This window comes from Dermacentor andersoni, chromosome 7, assembly GCF_023375885.2.
Source record: "Dermacentor andersoni chromosome 7, qqDerAnde1_hic_scaffold, whole genome shotgun sequence".
Lineage (NCBI taxonomy): Eukaryota > Metazoa > Arthropoda > Arachnida > Ixodida > Ixodidae > Dermacentor > Dermacentor andersoni.
In genome coordinates this window covers 34,302,850-34,317,191 of record NC_092820.1, presented here as the reverse complement: position 1 = coordinate 34,317,191, position 14,342 = coordinate 34,302,850, and the positions used below count along the sequence as shown (strand labels likewise).

General features: G+C 45.1%; 1 protein-coding gene across 1 annotated transcript in view; it reads left to right on the top strand.

The window, feature by feature from the left end:
* LOC129385921 (uncharacterized) overlaps positions 1 to 14,342 on the top strand; it is an 81,166-nt gene that overhangs the window by 36,416 nt on the left and 30,408 nt on the right. Inside the window, exons 9-11 of the mRNA XM_055073083.2 lie at positions 3,741 to 3,803; positions 6,101 to 6,172; positions 12,458 to 12,529. Coding sequence (XP_054929058.2) covers positions 3,741 to 3,803; positions 6,101 to 6,172; positions 12,458 to 12,529 — 207 coding nt within the window. The remainder of the gene's footprint in view (positions 1 to 3,740; positions 3,804 to 6,100; positions 6,173 to 12,457; positions 12,530 to 14,342) is intronic.

The following is a 14,342-nucleotide window of genomic DNA, read 5'->3' as shown; positions in this document are numbered from 1 at the left end:
CTGTAGTTTTTTTTTATTCTAGGAAGAAAACGAAACTAGCGTTTTCCGGGACCCATTGAGCAGTGGCACAATTGATAATAATATGATCACAGTAGAGGTGAGCAGATTGTTATAATAATCATCAGCGCTTGGCAGCCGTATGCAACAGCACAGTGACCATAGCACATCTAAGATGAAAACTGCTTTTGCTGAACCGGAAAGATTACTTCCTTCTTGCATCTTAGGAGATTAACGAAAGCAGGTCCGTAGCTGAGCATACTTACAATGACATCTATGGTGGCAATGAAATAGGAGAGATAAGCGGTACATACCTCATCCCTCATTAAAACTGCTTTCTGGGCGAGTTGGTGCTTACTTGACTTAAAAAATGTAACTGCGCAAACACATACATCCGCAAAGTAACAAGGAGTAACAGGGAGTAACAAGTAACAGCGCTTGTGTCTCGTCTTTGTTACTTTGTGGTTGCAATATGTGTTTGCGCTGTAACAATTTTTACACCTCATCCCTATTCAACGATATTTTCATTGTATGGACAAATGCGGACCATTCGCATTGCTACAGTTCAGCCGCTTTTCGGTAGCAACCAAACAATTTTTGCAAGCGTCCGTTACCCGTTATCTGAGGACCTCGGAAAGTGTTCATGTACCAAAGAGGAAACCACAATCCAATGATACGGACCCTGGAGGAGTACTTTCAAGTCTTTTCTGAATTAAGCTTAACATATAACGTTGAAAAGCTGTGGAAATGGTTCAAGGGCAAGTTAGCTGACCTCATCGATTCTTATATCCCTTCCAAACAGATCTCCTAATACATATAAAGAAACAACAACAACCCGTGTCTCACCAGAGAAATTAAAGCTCTAATAAATAAAAATCGATGGCTTTTTTCCAGTTATAAAACTGACACGAGGGAAAAGTTATTCTGCACTCTCGATACCTTAGGAAAAGAAATTAGGCTAAACATTATGGTAGCAAAATATTCGTGTTTTTTTCATCATTGGGAAACAAGCTCAAACAATGTCCCAAAGAGATGTGGAACTTTGTTAAGTCAAATGGCAAAGAGGAAGTTTCAATACCGACAACATCTGATCCCCAGGGTGACATCATTGATGACATTCAGAATGCTAATCATTTCAATAACTACTTTAAGTCAGTATTTTGAGCACCTATTAAGGGCGTCCATGCTTTGCCCGATCATTACTTTAACCAGGAAATGCCCGAAATCTCAGTGTCCTATGAAGGCGTGCATAAACTTCTGTGTAACCTATAGCCAAACTCCGCTACTGGACCTGACCTCATGCCGTCCTATGTCCCCAAAACATGTGCATCCGTTATTTCTAAGTACCTTGTCCCTTTGTTTAGATTGTCCCTCAGTTCCGGTGAACTTCCTTGGGACTGGAAGACTGCAAATGTCACACCAGTTCATAAAGCAGGTACCCGTAAGCATGCACAAAATTACAGACCCATATCTCTTACTAGTGTGCGTTGCAAAACACTGGAATATGTGGTATACTCGGCCATTTTTCACCATTTAGCGGAGAACAACTTCTTCAGGGCCCAGCATGGATTCCGTGCGGGCTTTTTGTGTGTCACCCAGCGGCTTGAATTTTCCCATGATATTTTTTCGTCATTTGACGCTGAAAAGCAAGTGCACTGCATTTTATTAGACTTTAAACAAGACTTCCTTATTGTTCCCCATACTGTCTTACTCCTTAAGATGTCTTACCTTGGCCTCCCAGATTCCATGCTTCACTGGGTGCAGCATCATGCGTCGGGTCGCTCACAAAAGGTGGTTATAAGCGGCTATGAATCAAAACATGCTGCTGTCACTTCGGGGATACCGCAAGGGTCTGTTTTAGGACCGCTTTTATTCCTCATATACATCAATGACATCACCTCGAATATTACATCGAAAATACGGTTATACGCGGATGATTGCGTGGTTTATAGGGACATAGACAGTCACGTTGATGCTTTGTCCCTGCAGGGTGACCTTGACCGAATAGTTTTGCTTGGTGCCGTAAGTGGCACATGAACCTCAATCCCAGTAAATGTAGTTATATTAACTTTAGCAGAAAGCGCGCTTACATTCTCCACAACTAGAGTTTAGACAATGTTTTAACCGAAAAAGTAGATCAGGCAAAATATCTTGGTGTTTTTTCTTCCGACATTTCGCGGAATAAACATGTCGACTACATCACTTTAAAAGCCGGACGTGTTCTTAATGTCATTAAAAGGAGTTTCAAAAAAGGCCCTCAAGATGTCAAAAAACTTCTGTACTTTTCTAATGTTCGGTCAATTCTAGAGTACGCTGCAGTGGTCTGGGACCCGAACACTAAAATTTGGACAAGTTGGAGGCAATACAGAATTGTGCTGTGCGGTTTGTTACTAACAAGTATTGTCGTGATGTTAGCGTTAGAGGTCTAAAGCACACTGTCTCGTCTCGTGGGACACTCTAAAACTCCGGCGCACCTTTTCTAAGTGTTTATTTGTGAAACAGATTGTGCGTGAAGAGATGGCAATAAACCGACATGTGTACCTTCAGCCCCCCACGTACGTATGCGACGAAGGGACAACAGCAATAAAATTAGCGAATATTCATGCCGTACGCCCGCTTTCAAGGCGTCATTTTTGCCTAAACTATTAAAGAGTGGAACGCCCTTCCCGACACTGTTGTCACCACCCCTAATGAAATGTTTTCTGCTGCGCTTTGGCAGCATTTGCGCATGAGTGAAACATGTGTTCATTTGTTTTCATTGAGTGTGCCGCTGTCACCTGCTGGTTCCACTGTAATCTGTGTCCACTGCTGTAACCACGCCAAACATTTTTTATGCCGTGCTTGGCACTTTTTGCGTTTGCTCATGTATAACACCAAACTACAACAATGCCTCGGGGCGAATGTAGGTATGTTAATAAATGAATAAATAAATAAATATATAAATAAATAAATAAATAAATAAAGCACCTTTAATGAAATAGTTTGGAAGGGGTGACATATGTCTATTTTGGCGGCACTAGGCGGAATTCGTTTTATTGCGCAAATATATCGACACTCCAGGCGTATTTCCACCATCGTCGTCGCCGTCGCCGGGATGTTCGATATAAAGTTCAAGTGTGGTAACATCGCGGCCGGGCGCAGTATGTTGAGGGTGCGAGTGAAAGCTTGCGAAAGTGAGCCGAGAAGAATGGTGTCTCGATCTCGCCTGCGCATGGGAGTAAGGTTCGGGAGAAAGCGCGCCATACACCGTCGCGCGCTAGGCAGAAGTTGGGCATTCTACTCCGGCGGCGGCCGCATATGGCGCGGCTGAGCGCGGCGACGCGGGCACCAGCTTGAAAGCGATCTGCGGTGGGTACAGAGTCTAGGCGCTTAATTAAAGCTGATGACTTCGTGGGTGCTGTGTTCTCGCCGCTTAGTTCGCGTTGAAGTGAGAGGCAGCACGAAGGGCAATGCGCTAACTGCTGCTGCCGCTCTTCCTCACGCCAGCGTTTTGGCAGGAAGCTTCCGCGGTCATCGAGCGAGATGGGTTCTTGCTAGCCGATGCGTGCGTGACACCATGCTTCGAAATTTATTTAGTAAAGGAATATTTACATGTTTATGCGGCCGATAGAACAGCTCTCCTTAGTTTGTATAGCTGTAATAATTTGAAATGGCAATCGATGCTTCGTCTTTCGTGCGAAACTGACGTTTTTTGACTTGGGTAAGCAATCCGATTTTCAGTCAATTGTCTCTTTGTGTTATAGGAACCGACTGAAAGTGTCCTTTGCACTCAGCCCGATGACATCGTATGCCATGATGAAGAAAAGGTACGCTATCTATAGCACATCAATTATGTATGGGCAAATATATACCTACCATAGTACTTTCTACAAATTAAAGTCGATTGTAACGCTGGGCCGGTTCAAATACCTTTCTGCATTTTTAAATGTCAAAAGTATAATTGTTTACGCTAAACCCGCATTCAATAGTATCTTTGATGGTATCTTTGATCTGTGATGGGCCTCATGATCCCAATTGTGGTTTTCGCATGTAGAACCCCGAAATGTTAGTTATTTTAAATCTTGTTTTGCATTTTTAAATACCAGTGGCAGCAGTATTCCTGCAGAACCGCCATTAAGTATAGTTTCCTCGGTGAGATGATTATGAAAGAGGCGCGCTGAGGTGCATTGCCTTTCCTTGGCATTTACTTGGTGCCACTATAGTTAGGCGTAGGCAAGATTGGTTGTAAATGCAAAATGACAGTGTACCTGGTGGATTGTCTTAAGCATTTAGCATGACAGCAGTACCCTCCCCCCCCCCCCCCCCCCCTTCAGCCCTTGTTCAGTAGCAGTGCCTTTTGTCAGATAATTAGCGTCATCTGTGCTTGGTGACACCATGCGAACTTCGTTTCTACAAGGATAAAAACCCAAACTCCCGGTGGATTCTCTCTCTTGCTATTGAGGAACCCAGCGAAGGCCCACTAACCGCTGAGCACTGTGGCACAGTGTATATTGCAGACAAAATCGAAGCAAAGGCGAGCTGATTTTACTGCGTAACTTATATGGATAACATTTATCGACTGTACCGACCATGTTCCCATCACTTGAAAGCTTATCTCTAGGCCGCTTCATAGAATTTCCCGCATTATATAATACCAATGGCATCAATGTACCCATTCAAACACCGATATATTTGATGAGATCTTTATAAAAGGTTGCATATGTGCATTCTCGTTGCTTTACATTTACTTGGTACGACTACATTTCAGCACACGCAAGATTGGTGGTTACATGGAGACAACATCGTACCTGATGGATTATATTTGGCATTTTATGGATGATGCAGTTTTTCATTCGGCTTTTAGTCAGTGGCACCATTGATGTGGTTATTGCCTGTCTCTAGATTTCGTGACTGTAGGTAACCTTTATTTTTAGCACGATAAATGACGCCCTTCCTGGAGGACTCTCTATGTTATTTTGTAGGAACGGAATAAACATGTTCTTTTCGCAGAACACGATGGCATCGCATGTAATGTTGACACTGTTCACAGAGAAGTGAGCTTTTGCTGTACTTCGCTAATGTACATCAGTAAATGTATGCCAACCGTGCTTAATTTTGGAATTTAAAATGAATAATGTGTACCTTTTCATGATCATTTTTGCAATTTAACCTGGCAACGCTGCTATGTTAAAAATGCAAGAAAAATCGCAAAACGGTCCAAACGTTGCTAGCACTCTTTTGAATCCTCAGTGTATAAATTGCCGCAAAATTTCGACTTGGGTGAGTTGGTAATGTCTCATGTCAGACATAAACAGCGCACATAAATAACCAGAATGGGCAAATGTGTGCGCCGTGTATTATCCAGTATGACTCATTCAATAGTATATTTGATAATAATTATCAAAGAAGGGCATCCACCATGGTTGCTTAGTGGCTTCGGCGATGCGCTTTTAGCACGAGGTCGCGGGATCGAATCCCTGCCACGGCGGCCGCATTTGGATGGGAGCAAAATGCACACAAAAAAAAGGATAAAAAAAAAAGCCGCTCGCGTACCGTGTATTGCGTGCAGGTTAAAGGACCCCAGGTGGTGAAAATTAATCCGGAGTCCAACGGTATACGGCGCGCCTCGTAATGACATTGTTGTTTTGGCACGCAAAACCCCATGATTTTGTTTAATTTATCTATGAAAGGAGGGAGCTGTGCGTGCTAGACATCACGAGAAACAGTGCAGAGATGGCCAGTAAAATTACAGAAGACATACACGTATGCGTTCTCCGTTTCCATGGTGCCATCGTCAGCACGATTCCCCATACTGAGCGTAAACCAACTTGCCCGGCAATGAGCATTTGTGTTTGTTGTCTCCACATGGCATCCTTTTTTTTTTAGGGGGGGGGGGCGCAACAGTCTAGCACAGCACATGCAAGATTGGTTGTTACTAGGCAACAACGCCATACCTCATTGATTGTCTTCAGTACTTTCTGAGATAGAAGCTGTCCTCTATTTTGAGCCCTTGTTCTTTGATGAGATAATTAGCCACGTCTGTGTTTGGCGATAGTGGGCAAAGTTTATTGTTACCGTCGGCAAATAACGCCATCTGTGAGGCATTGTCTCTTCTACAATTTAGGTGCCCCGTGAAGGCACCCTTCCCACTGAGGGCGGTATCAACGCGGGAAATACTGAAATGGTTGACACAAAGGTGAGCTATTTTTAGTATCTCACGTAAGTGTAACTTTCATCAAAGGATTTAGAAACTATACTCCTTTCTGCAAATGTATACAACTATGGTCGATTTCATTATTTTCCTGCATATTAAAAAAAAAACAGTGGTACATGTGCAACTATTCAAATATATTTCAGTACTATTTTGAACGAGATGCTTAAAGAAGTGTCATGTGCGCATTGTCTTTACCTGGCACTTACATGGCTACATTATAGTTCAGCATATGTAAGATTAGTTGCTACTACGAGACAACCCTATAGGCTTTAGATCGTATTTTGCGGTTTAGGATGCAACCAGTCCTTCCATTCAGCCGTTGTTCAGTGGAAGCTTTGATGATGTTTTCAGATGTCTTTTTTGTGAGAGTACGGAAACTTCGTCTTTACTGAGGCAACACAATCCCTGGTGGATTATCTCTTATGCAGCTTAAAAACCCAGTAAGGGCCCTCCGCCTGCACTTTTAAATCAGAACTCCCGCCCGTGCAATAAACCTTTTTTTGCGTTATAAAATACGAGTAGTAGCAGTGTTGCCATTCCACCATGATTCAATATCTTCGACGAGATAACTGTGAAAGAGTATATACTTATTTTCTTTACTTGGAATTTACTTGGAAAGACTGCATCTCAACGTAGAAAAGATTGATCAAAAAAGATAATACCATACCTGGTGGAATGTGCTTTTTTGCGTTATAAGAAAGGAATGAAGATGGTCTTTGCGCAGAACACAGCGGCGTCGTGTGTAACACTGATATGGTTTACTTGAGACAGAGGTGACCTGCTTGTAGCACCTCTATAATCTATAACGATCATCAGCAAATGTAGTAACCATACTTCATTCCTCTGCAATTTAATGTCATAACTCTGGACCGTTTCGTGAGTTTTCCTGCATAATAGGGTGCCAGTGGTGTCACTGCTCGTATTCCAACCTCATTCAACGGATGGCAGTTGACGTGTGATTTGCTGGAATTATTTATTTATTTATTTATTTATCTATTTATTATAAGTACCCTCAATCACCGAAGTTTAAAAAAAGGGGAGTTAAGTTACAATTGAAAAATGAATATTTAGAAAAGAAAGAAAAAGATTGGCAACAATGTACAAGTGTTAAGAAATACAGGAACACTCAAAAACATTAATTGTAACAAACAGTAAAAATGGCCTGACATTAAACAAGTATGTATCTAGCAAACCAGAAGGAAAAAATATGAGAAAAAAGAAGAGAAACACCAGTGGTTAACAATATGCCAGATGCGTACATAATGTGAGATGCCCGGTGAAAGTGCATCACGCGAACATATGTATATCTTTACTGCAGAGGTATATGATACGTACTAGAACAAGAAAAAAAAATACCAGGCGTTAGTATCACAAGAAAAATAATCAAATGAGCATGTGCGAAAAAGCTCACTATCGATGATAGATGCAATAGAGCTGGCAGGTGATAGAGCCGGCAGGCGGTTCCAGTCTTTAGTTGTTCGTGACATTGTGAGTTGCGCGTGACGTTGTGATCGAAAACGAGCGCCGAAATCCATGCCGTGATGATGTGAAAAAGCCATTACTTTCACGAAAGGTAAATAGTTGCGAGTATAATATATGCTCCGTTACTTTGCCGTCGCTTGGAGATTAATTATATTATTTTCATTCCACCTAATTGGATAATTAATCTTAACTAATTATTCAACTTCTCAAAAAGTTTAATTAGATTTAAAGTGTCAATGAGAAAAAATAAGATAACGTCTTCGTATTGCAGTGGATGCAGCCGACTTTATTTTTGTGCTCAACCAGAGGCGAATAATAGGTGGGTGTTGAAATGAGCTGGTCTCTCAAAGACGTGTGATTGTAAATTTTATGGAAAAGGCAGAGACAGAAAGCCTTTCGCCGTAATGGCAGCGATGCCAATAATAAGCTATTTTTCATTAGTGTTACGCTGGCTGTGCGGTTGTAATTTGAAAGGATAAAGCGAGTTGCGTTATTCTGGAAAAGTTCAAATGTTTGAGATAGATTACCTTGGTAAGGGTACCAGATTGAAGCTGCGTATTCCAGTTTTGATGGAACAAGTGTCTTATATGCGAGTATTCTTAGAGGGACAGGGGCTTTACAGAAGTTGAGCCAGAGAAACCCTAACGTGCGGTTAGAATTAGAGATTACCGAGTGAATGTGGGGTATCCAAGTCAGAGTAGCAGATATGAGAACTCCTAAGTACTTGTAGGCAGATACTGTCTATAGTGAAATATTGTTTAAGTTGTAAGACGGAGGGACAAATGTTCTGACGTGAAACGCGCATTATTTTACACTTGCTAAGGTTATGTTCCATTTTCCAAGTTTTACACCGAAATGCGACAAAATTAAGGTAGGCTTGTAAGACCTGCTCGTCACTGAGGTCACGGACTTCGCGGTAAAAAAACGCACTCGTCTGCATATAAATGCATTAATGGAGACACTTGGTTAGGTAAGTCATCAACATAAATTCAAAAAGCAATGGAACTAAAACAGAACCATGAGGAACACCGGATGTTACCTCATATCGTGGTGAATCGTGGTCGTTTATAGTAACACACTGAATGCGATTAGTAAAAAAACACTCCAGGCATAGCAGTAGATTAAAATCCAAATTAAGCAAGGCCAGCTTATACATTAGGAATGTATGATATACTTTGTCAACTGCCATGAAAAAATCAAGAAAAGTACAATCAGCACGGGAACCCTGGAATAGTAGAGCATGCAGCGAAGGCGTGAAAAGAAGTTGCGTTTCAAAGGAAAACAAGCGCCGAAATTCATGTTGTGATAATGTGAAAAAGGCATTACTTTCAAGAATGGTAAATGGTTGCGGGTATAATATATGATCCATTACATTGCAGCGAATGCTAGTTAAGAAAATGGGTCTGTACTTTAGTGGTGAAAGTCTGTTACCCGATTTATACAGGGTATCCCAGCTATTTTTACCTAGAGTTTAAATATATAAAAATGCCACGTAGCTGGTCAGAACAAAAGTAATGTTTGCTGTCGCTTGGAGACACACTGACTATTATTTTAGCCAGAGTCATAGGTGATGGCCGTCGTCCGTGAACGTACTTGTGAGACAGCGAGAAGAGTGCTACATCATCACAAGTGTTCAAAGAAAGAATTGAAAAATACCTTTTAGTTTGCGTAATGCTTCCGCTGTAGTTGCAATTTTGTGAGATAAATCGAGCGGCTCCATTGTGGACTGATTAGAGCACAGTGGTTAAATAAGCAAGATTAGGGGATCATAATGAAGAAGCAAGTTCAAATTCAAGTAATAATTAACGCGATGTGTTCACTGGCTAGTGATGCTAGTAATGTTACCTTTTTTTCAACAAAGCCCTGTTATCATGAACTGATTGGTTTAAGAAAGGGATATCCAATAATACAAAAATAAATTTGCTGGGAAATGTAAAAGAGATGGGGCTTGTGTGTTGTTGAACACGCAAAACAGCGTATATACAGGCCAAGTTAAATGTACAGGGCATGTACGCTCCCCCACAAAATATTGCGAAGCGCGCGAGCGCGTGGCAAAACGGCGCTTCTCCCTAGTGTTCCTGTATATGCTCCCGCAGGGAGCAGAGTTGCGCATAGGTCCGCCGCCGTGATCCAGCTCTGCAGCGAAGCCACTCCTCGCGCGCGCAGGAGCCAAATGCCGCGCGGTGTTCCGCCTTTTTCTCTAGTGGTCGCGAGCTACAAGCGTCAGTTGTTCGCAGGCGCTTAGCAAAGGGCACTTCTTAATACAGGCTACGCTCGAACGAGTCATTCGTGCAGCCGGAGGGGGTGGGCTTCCAACCAACCGAAACTTTGTATGTACTTATGTAAACACGCATATACAAACACACACACGAACGTACAAATAGGGGGTAGGAACGCCTTCGATTCCCCAAAATAAAATACTCCCGTGGCTCGAACAGCTCCAAAGTTCGCTCGCAAACGCGCAGTACGTTGCCACAAAAAGCGGTGCAATGATTTTCAGCATGCATATGAAGTTGTCTTATCATGGTCAGAAAACAAGAAATGCTTTAAAGAGTGTTTACAACTTCACACACGTAAGGTGGACACTTGGCGCATTTTGGCTGCCGAAACCAGCCGATTAATGACCGTCGCCAAGAGAGCTATCGTGCCTGCAGTTATGTCAGTGACCGTTAACAGAGCGCCATTTATCACTAACCATCGTTCACAACCGCTGCACGTTTTCGATACATGCGGTGCAGACACAGATTTAATCGCATTTCAAATGTTGACATGCGCACATTTTAAGAGCTTACTTTTATTTACTATTACTATTTAGGAGTACTTACTATTTAGTAGCGCTTACTATTTAGTAGCAGCAAATCCGCAAGTAGAAAAAGATTCAAGATGCAAGAGCTTCTAGCTGCTCCTCTGAACGCACGATCGATGGTCCACTGATTGCAATGGCGATGGTAGTGAAGGAAACGACGAGTTCGCATGAGTCGGCGATGCGCCCGTAAAGTTGGCTTCGCAGCGGCGCGGATCATTTGACGTAATTTTCGCGCTCGGCCAATAGCGGTGCGAGGGGCGCCGGAAAAGTTATGCGCAACTCTGCTCCCTGCGGGAGCATATACAGGAACACTACTTCTGCCCTCCTAGCAGCGCACCCCTGGTGTCGAGAACGACGCCTGCGCGCATGCGCGTTCCTCCGAGACTGCAAGCTGTTTCCGCGCTTCCTCCTTGCGCGCCGGCGATAACAGAGCGCAGCCGCGAGGTGTCCCCCTTGCGATTGGCGCTGTGGCGGCTTCGACGAGCAAAACTTCGTTTATACACAACCTAAATCAAGAGTTCATTTTCGACTTGCCTGTCTCCTTCTATAGAGCGCGTTTTCTCCCACCCTCTTCTGCGGGGAACGCCCCGTTCGTAAAAAGAAAGAAACAATGAAGATCGTCCTCGAGAAGGCGCAGCGCAGAAAAAAAAAATTGCTTGTTGCGTTGGCCACCGGGTCCTACGCGTACGTGCTCGTGACTAGACTAAAAGCTGCCGCAGTGGTGCGCGCAGGCTGACGCTTCGCATAACTTTGCTCGTTGAAGGCGCCGCAGCGCCAATCGCAAGAAGGGCACCTCGCGGCTACGTTAGAATATCGCCGGCGCGTATGCCGGCGCGCAAGGAGGAAGCGCGGAAACAAGCACGCTTGCAGTCTCGGAGGGACGCGCATACGCGCAGGTGTTGGTCTCGACACCAGAGGTGGGCCGCTAGAAGGTGATCGCCACGCACTCGTGTGCTCCGCAATATTTTGTGGGAGAGTGTAGATATGGGGCTGTCCATTTCGATTGTCCCGTCGTCTGCGCCGTTCGCTGTGTTGAGTGCTAAACCAACTTGCCTCGCTTAAAACACTTCTGCGTGCTGTCATTACTCGATATGTACTTGGAAGCGTTATAGTCAGTGGCGTAGCTAGGTCGTCTGGCACCCGGGGCACATAGCTCTTCTGTCACCCCCCCCCCCCCCCCGGGTGTAGCCGGCGGAAAGAGGGGTGTCTTCAGACGTATATGACACCCCCCCCCTCCACTGGCCCCTTGCACCCGGGGCCCACGGCCACCCGGCCCCCCCTGTTGCTACGCCACTGGTTATAGTAACGCATGGCCAAGAGTGGTTGCTAGCACGAGACAACACCACGTGTCGAGCATGTTTCCCCATTTACGTATCGGTCTGTATGTTGTTCTGTATCAGAACCTGGGATGAGATAATTAGCTGTGGCAATGTTTGGCGATGTATCGTCACCATGGGCAAACCGCGCCTTTTACGGGGGATTGGCTCTTTTGCAATTTAATAACCCAGTGAAGGCACTCTTCTTGCTAAGTACTGTAGCACTGTGGATAATGCTGACGTGATGAAGGTAGAGGGGAGGCGTTTTTAGCATACGTCACTTATGTATAACATTTCTGAACAAAAGTGGAAACCACATTTCTTTCTGTAATGTAAGGTAACAACTCTGTGCTGTTTCGTGGCCTTCATCCAACCTTAATTCGAGTGTCCTTGACGAGATCATCTGTTTGTGTTGTCTTTACTTGGCTTTTACTTGTCAAAACCATATTTCAGCATAGGAAAAATGGTTGTTGCTGGGAGATAAGACCCTTCCTGGTGCAACATTTTCTACATTCATTTTTTCAAAGCAGTCCTCCCTTTCAACCCATGTTCTATAGCAGCCATTTCCACAAGATACTTAGATGTGTAAGCTAAAGTAAGCAAACTACATTTATTTCTAGTAAGTAATGCCATTCCCGGCAGATTGTTTCTTTTTCATGTTAGGAACCAAGCAAAGACACTAATCTCGCTGACCGCGATGTCATCGTGGGTGATGTTGACATTCTTAAGACAAAGGTGAGCTGATTATAGTGTGTTAATGTCAGTTATATACTTTTTATCAACGAATGTAGCAACCGCACTTTTTTACATTGTAGCAGTATAATACACTGTAGTGCACTGCTACGTGCCACTGTGATCCGATCACAAAAAGATGATGACGACATGCCCAGCACGCTGACGTTGCGCGAGCAGTGGAATCAGCAGTTACGAAAACGAAGGTCAGTGGCGATTGGTCCCGCTCCCACCTGTATGAGTCGGCTCTGTTAAAATATAATTTGTGGACACCAGGCACCAGCGGGTTTTCTGTGGGGTTTTTCTTCACCTAGAAATTGGTGACTCCGCCGCTTCGCTGGACCTTCTGCCGCAAGGAGATCGAGACCTGCTGTCTTTGCTGTTAGCCTTCTATCAAGTAAGTCATGGCCTCGGATTATCCCAATCAAGTACTGCCATCAGCGCTACCGCCCTGCGATCCCGAGGTCTCCGCTCTCAAGCTCCCGGAGTTCTGGTCGTCGGACTCGGAACTTTGATTCATTACCATCGAATCCTTGTTCCGTCGCAACCGCCTCAGTTCGTAGTTGACTATAGTCGATCACGTCGTTGGAGCGCTTCCACCTCATACTGCTGCAATTTTTCGCGATCTTCTACGCTGCCCACCCGTCGAATGCCCCTATGACCACCTTAAGGCGACATTCACCCAGCGCACGAAAGAAACTGAGCAGCATTGATTACAGCAACTTCTTACATTGGAGGAGCTCGGCGACCGCAAACGTACCGACTTATTGCGTCGCATGCAAATCCTGGCTGGAGAGCTGGCTCCTCCAACCGACAGCGCACTTCTCCGGGAACTTTTTCTGCAGCGCCTTCCACCACAGGTGCACATGATCCTGACCGTGCCTTCATCCTCGACACTGAAATATATGGCGCAGTTGGCCGACAAGATTATGGATGTCGGTTTTCTCTCCGTTGCCACAGCCCATCGCTCTCCTGACTCTCCGTCCCATGGCGAAACCGCTGACGACAGCTATGAGCATCTCCTCAAAGCTAACGAGGAGCTCACAAGGCAAGTAGCGCAATTATCAGCTGAGGTCGCTGCCATCCGAACACGATAACCGCGTTCTTCGTCACGACCTCGCCGCCCCAGCCCCGGTCACTCTGAACACCGTTCTCCTCCTCCCATTACGGTTTTCTGGTACCACTGTCGCTGCGGCTCTCGCACAAACCAGTGCCGCCAGCCCTCCTCCTATGCTGAAAACAGTTGGGCCGAACACGGACAGCGACCGCTGTTCTCTGCCCCACGTGCAGTCGTCTTTTCCACGTCACCGACCGTGTCACCAAAGGCCGCTATCTCGTCGACACTGGCGCCGAGATCTTCGTCCTTCCTCCTACGTTGGCTGAGCGCCGCCATCCTGCCGACTCACCTCCTCTTACCGCGGTCAAAGCATCGACCATGCGGACCTACGCCCAAAAATCGGTGACTCTTGGCATCGGTCTCAGCCGTACCTATCGCTGGAACTTTGTCATCGCGGCCGTGCGCCAAACCATCATCGGAGGCGACTTTCTTTTGCCCTACAAGCTCGTCGTCGACGTGCGGTGCAGCCGCGCCTTGGACACCGAGACGAACTTAACCGTCCGAGGCGCTTCCTGTCGCACTCCACCACTCCATCTTGTCCAGGCGCACGTGGCCGTTCCCGACCCTTGGTCAGTCGTCCTTGCCAAGTTCCCGGACCGTCTTCCAACCCCTCTCCTTTCAATGCTCGGTCGCTCACAGCGTGACACATGATATCGTCACAACTGGCTCTACCATGTTTGCTCGGGCTCGTCTTTTCGC